Source organism: Rhagoletis zephyria, unplaced genomic scaffold, assembly GCF_001687245.7.
Source record: "Rhagoletis zephyria isolate East Lansing unplaced genomic scaffold, Rhagoletis_zephyria_1.1 Rzeph_scaffold_03674, whole genome shotgun sequence".
NCBI classification, from domain to species: domain Eukaryota; kingdom Metazoa; phylum Arthropoda; class Insecta; order Diptera; family Tephritidae; genus Rhagoletis; species Rhagoletis zephyria.
Window position 1 is genome coordinate 27831 of NW_016160757.1, and position 5834 is coordinate 33664.

The following is a 5834-nucleotide window of genomic DNA, read 5'->3' on the forward strand; positions in this document are numbered from 1 at the left end:
GATTTTATCGCAAGCAGACTGGCAGGAAGACCATAAGGAAACAAGAAAAAACTGTCACATAAAAACACCCGATAGGAGCTAATGACTACAGGCAATGCAACGTCCTGCTGCACTCTCTTGGCGGAGAGTAAATAGTCTTTCGAAATTCCGTTGCCCGATTGATTGGTTGACTGCTTACTATTGCAAGAGAGTCAACTAGCAAAGCAAAGAGCACCACCGTGATGCAATGGGTGCGCGAGTTTCATTCACGCAAGTAGGGTTGTTGCGCTAACGGTTCTCAGAAGTTATGCTACCACGAGCGCGAGTATAAAAGCAATTTTACCCATCGCGTTTAGTCAGTTTGTCAGCAAATGTGAACGAGAGCACAGTTTTGCCTTCCGAACTGTGACTCCCTAAACATATACGAAATAGCAAAATGTTAAAGTGGACGGCGTCAGCGCAGAAGCTGAATCAGCTCACGCCGAACATAAAGGCGGCTACGACGACATTACGTTCACCGCACCCGTTAACAGACGCGAAACGACGCCGCCGACGTGCCACAATCAGCAATAAGGAGAACATCGTACCATATACCTCAACTCCGATGGTGGCGCGAGAGCGCAACAGCCCACTGGTGCTTTCGCCGTTAACGGATATTTTGAATGTCACACCGAAAACGCAGTCGCCGCTGACGCAGCGCACGCCAGAGCGAATGTCGAACCCGAGTACGAGTACAACCAGCCGGGCACTGCCCAATCGTCGCCATTCAACAGTGGGGTTCTTTCTGCACCCGGCCCCTCATTACGCTTCCACTCTGCCACGCTTCGAGGAAGAATACTCGCCAAGCACAGCGCTGCCTACTGGACAACAAGTAGCTTTAAGAGGACTACTGCCAGACCCTTTCCTCAGCAACTTGCGCTACTTTAACACACCCGAGTTGGAGAAGCGAAAGCAAAAGGAGGCACAAGAAAAGCTGAAGGCCGCCAGAAAATCATTGCCACGAAAGCTAGAAGCAGATTTTGCTGAAATTGCGCGAGAATGTTGCGGCGACCAGCAAACTAAGCGCAACTACAATGAGTCGCATTCAGCCGGCATGAGCGACCAAACCTTAGACAAACTCATTGACGCTATACTCGACTCAGCGCGCAAAGGCGAAAAGAAGAAGATGAGACCGCGCAAGTCATTCAACTTACGTCGTCGCACGCTGCTGAAGAACCAGACCGAGCAAAAAGTCAGCGAATTAGTTTTGTCACCATCCTACGCGCCCGGCGACGATCCAGCGAGTGATCTCAGCTTCCTCTTAGCCGAACCGGTATCGAAAAGCATGATGAAGGTGCAGGGATCTACTAAGGCATCGCCACCCACACCAGCTCCAGCTACACCCTTGCCCGGCACGCCTATATCTGAGGAAGTATTGCAAAAAATGCCCACGCCCGCCACCAGCTGCATGACCACCAGCGCCTGTGCAGCACAGCTACATTTTCTGCGCTCGAGCACAAGCAAGGAGCGATTGGATACCACGTTCACGCTGGAGACGCCCGTGCGGTTGCCTATGCAGAGGAAGCGACAGCGGCGGAAAACATTGGCCGTATCGATCGGCGGCGGCACGAAACGCTTCAAGGCCGATGGTAGCCAAAACTACTACGACGTTGGAGTTGCGTTACCGTCGATCTTTGTTTGAAGTTGCCAAGGATGGGAAATTGTCGTAAGAATTTATTACTCTTTAAGTTTATTGGTTTATTGAAACCATATTTGTTGATTTGTTGACAAACTGGGGGAAAATGCTCGCTTATTACGCTTTTAGTTTTTAAGTCTCTTATTTATTTTTACTTTTAACTAATTTAAGTAGGTAATTTATGCACTAAGTAGGTTTTAATATTAGGAAAATTATCATTTTATTACATACATACATACATACATCATCATCATTGGTCAGTGTCGTCGTCATCGCAGTTGTTAATGTATTTGTTCCTTTATTGGGTGTCTAATGCTTGAATCGATTTATATACATTTGTTCATCAAGAGTTGAAATAAATGCAAAAATAACTTCTTTGAAAAAAAATATGTATCTTCTTTCTAAGGCCGAGCTGGGCTTAAAAGGGAGAACTTCTTTGCTGTTTGACATTTCTTTTAATTTCTTTTTGTCTCAGTGGAAGGCGTGCTACCGAATTCAAAGATGCTTTCTGTCATTTTTTTTATCAAGTAATGAATAATTTCAGCGCTGTTCAACAGCTGAAAGAAAACAATAAACTTGTTTGAACGAATACTTATTGAAAAAAATTCAATTTACGGTTTTCCGGTGGTAAACCCTTCCGCTCTCCCGCCTTTCAACCGAAGCACAAATTGATAGTTTAGAATTTGGTGAAATTAATGAGGAGGAAAATTAAAATTTAAGACACAATTTTTTCAATGCCAGAACAGGTTGCCGAATGCGGAGCAAGTGCTTATCGAAGAAAACGCAAAGAAGACCAGCGTTAGCTAAGAAAGGGGTTGTTGATTCACTTTACATTTAGTGAAGTGGAGTTAGAACATTGAAAGCGTGCAGCTGTTCGCATTCTATAGGATATGGACTAGGGCTGGGAGTTCTATCCGGATTTTTTGAATAACCGGATAATTCGGATATTCGATTATCTGAATAAAAAAAATCGAATATCCGGACAACAAAATGAACGGATATTAGTCGGACATTCGCATATGCGGATTTTCCAATCTAAAAATAACAATAATAAAAATAACTTTTTTGTGTGAAGAGTTCTATTATTTATTTAGCAACTCAAATCATACAGTAATTTTGAGAACAATTTTATGAATCTGTTCAAACACTGATTAGAATATACCGATATCTGGTTAACCAAATGAATAACTAGATATTCGCATAACAAAATATAACGGAATTAATCGGATAACCGGATTTTATCAGATTATACGAATATACGAAAATACGGATTAGTTGCAGCCCTAGTATGGTCAATAGTTTTGCGATATACAAAGGTGCTAATACTACATTGCTGCGGTTCAGGGCAGTGCCGTGTTAGCTGCAACGTAATTTACAAATTTATCAAAATACAAAGGTATGCACTTTTCCGGTTTGTTAACTCAAATGCAGATCATTTACGTTTGAGACATTTGCATTTGCGACATCCAGCATTGAAGCCAAAGCATAGAATTTAGTCCCCTTTCCTTATTTTATCTTTCCGCCCGCATTTTTCCCAATAGCAGCAATAACTTCCACCTACATACAAAAATTGCCACAACTGGTAACAGGTAGCGCTGCGCCGACGCTCTTAGCGCATGCTACGCCTACCAATTAGCTAAGCCATTTGTTTGCTCAGGCTTGTCCGTCTAAACAAACGTCGCTCAGGTGCTTCACCTTGGCACAGGTATACGCTTTGTAGACATGACTAACGAAGCTGCGGTGCACAATTCTACATTCACGCCTTTTATTTTGGCTCTCGCAACCGTCACAACTCGCCTTTGACTGAGCAGCTGTCGCCAATGGCAGTCTATCAATTAGTGCGACACTTGTTAGCACTTCAACGCCTATAACCGCTGCCTCTCTGCCATCTAAACTCTTCCACCATCGCCGCACACACACACACACACTTTCTGATCTTTGTCTACTCCACAAATGTTGCTACGTAATCCTGTTTTTCGTACGACAGGTTTTCCTCTCTAATTCGAATTCGCATTTTCTGTGGGTTTTTCCCTCATACCGAGGGTTTGTTTTGTTGCAACTGCGTAACGGATTTGGATTAGAACTCGGTTGGTCTGCTGCGTCTGCAATATTAGTGTCATTGTTCATTGTTGGAGTAGGAGTTTCTGTTGTCCTCGATCGCGCACGTGTCTGCTGTCTGTAGCGAATGACAAATTGAAATTCGGTCCAACTCGTAACACCGGTTCTGAGTCGACATTTCGTGGAATCGAAACCTGCTGGTTGACTCTAATTGAATAGGTAATTGCTTAATTGGATTTGTGGTTCAGAAAGCGTTACACTTCAATTGAGTAATGGTTTGTGGCGTGGCCAGTTTTAATTGTAAAAGTTGTAAATGCGAGGGAAAATTTGGAAAAGTCTACACTCAAATAGTATTCACGCTAAAAGACTACTACATTACATCTGTGATTTCAATTTATGTAATTTTGATTTAATTTGGGTTTTGCCCTTAAAAGGGGTTAATGGTATGATCAGTGTGACCAGCTTAGCTGTTTTGAGGCTAGAACTTTAAGTCTAGTTTCGTGGCTTTTTTCTGACCTTTCTTTCACTTTTTTACTTCAAATATTCATAATAAAATAAAAAAAAATTGCAATGGCTGTGCTACTTTGCTTTGAGAAAAATATTATTAAAATTATATTTTAGTAAATTCTGATATATTTAGAAAACAATAATTTTTCTTTAGTTTGATGTCCCCTGAGACTATTTACCATATTTCTATTCACAAAATTTTCGCGCTTTTCCTATCCTTAACCGAACTCGTTTTTGCATAGATTGAAGGAATGTAGCCGTTATTAGTCTAATGAATTTTATTTTGTATTTTGATGAGAAGGATTTAAACAAGGAATTTAAAGAAAGCCGCTTTCGATGAGCTTGTCGAATTGGTGAAAAGTTGTAGTCTTTTTAACTTTTTCATAGAACATAACTTCTTCTGGCGCTTTTTCAAAATCAATTTCGCTTCGGTTTATGGGGTCTTCTGGCCACACTGGACATCATATGGAGCATATGAGAATTCGGAGCCCCATTAGCGCGCTGATGTCCTCTCTCTTTAAACTAGACCGAATTTACATAGCTGCAAGGATAACTCAAAGCAAGAGAAACCCCATCATAATCTCGAACCCTTTCTCACCACCTTTGCCAAAAAGAATTTATTTGTGCTTTTAAATATTTTTTTTGGATTTTTTTAAGATGATAAATTTACAACCGCAAATTGGCGACCATTACTGTCTCACCGTCTTTCAATTAAATTTCCATTAGGACAGATACTTCATTCATTGCGTCAATCAGTTCATCGCAATGCCAGGCTGACACATCAGCTGCGCCTGTATCCTTCCAGACATGTTGTATCCCAGTGAAAATTTCGTCTGAGACCTTGCGAGCTCCTTTCTTACCCTTGGGCGTCGTGCCGTGCTTCCTTTGCTTTTATTCTTCGGCTGCGTGTGCATTGTTGTTTTTGCTGATCTTATTTTCAGGGCGTGATTTTTAATTTTCGATTTCAATTCATGCAATTCTGTCAACAGTGCCAGCGTTGCTGCGGGCTGTTGCAAGCTTCCGTCGTCTTGGCTGTTGCACCTTTGCGCCACAATCGAGTGACTCTCGGCTGCTTCGCGTCTACCTTTGCGGTCATTGCCGCGGGCAATTGTGCGAGTTCCTACGATTGCCGGCTGGCGGCTGCACCGGTAGCTCGCAAGACTACGAAAGGATTTCCATTTTGCAGTTTGCAAAAACGAGTAAACATCTGTTGCAGCGATTTACGTATGTATGCATGCCCATAGTTTACTCATTTTTTGTGAGTTTATCCTTTTTGGCAGTCACAGCAATGGCTTGCAATGCTGGTGCGTACGCATTTGTGTATGTATGTATGTATATGTCTCGCTAGTGTTTATTTAAACACAAAGGCATATCCTTGCGGTGCATATTTACTTAGGCAGACATAGGTACGCACAAAGGATTTTTTGGCGATTGTTTGTACACTTTCGAAGTTCGTTCCCTACTCCGTAAGACATTATCCTTTGGCGTACATTTTAAAGTAAGAATTTGTCGAAAATATGAGAACTCGTTTTCAGCGCAAAAAATTGTCTTTTTTTAAATTCAATTTCCGATAATTTGTTTTCCGTCAACATGGCCGAAGACTAACACTGCTTTA

At 42.0% G+C, this 5834-nt stretch overlaps 1 protein-coding gene across 1 annotated transcript; it reads left to right on the top strand.

Moving 5' to 3' along the window:
- Positions 1–384: 384 nt before the first annotated feature.
- LOC108369447 (uncharacterized) lies at positions 385–1660 on the top strand. The gene has a single exon (XM_017624552.1). It carries the CDS (start codon positions 416–418, stop codon positions 1658–1660), a length of 1245 nt encoding a protein of 414 aa, XP_017480041.1. The 5' UTR covers positions 385–415.
- The last annotated feature ends 4174 nt before the right edge of the window (positions 1661–5834 follow it).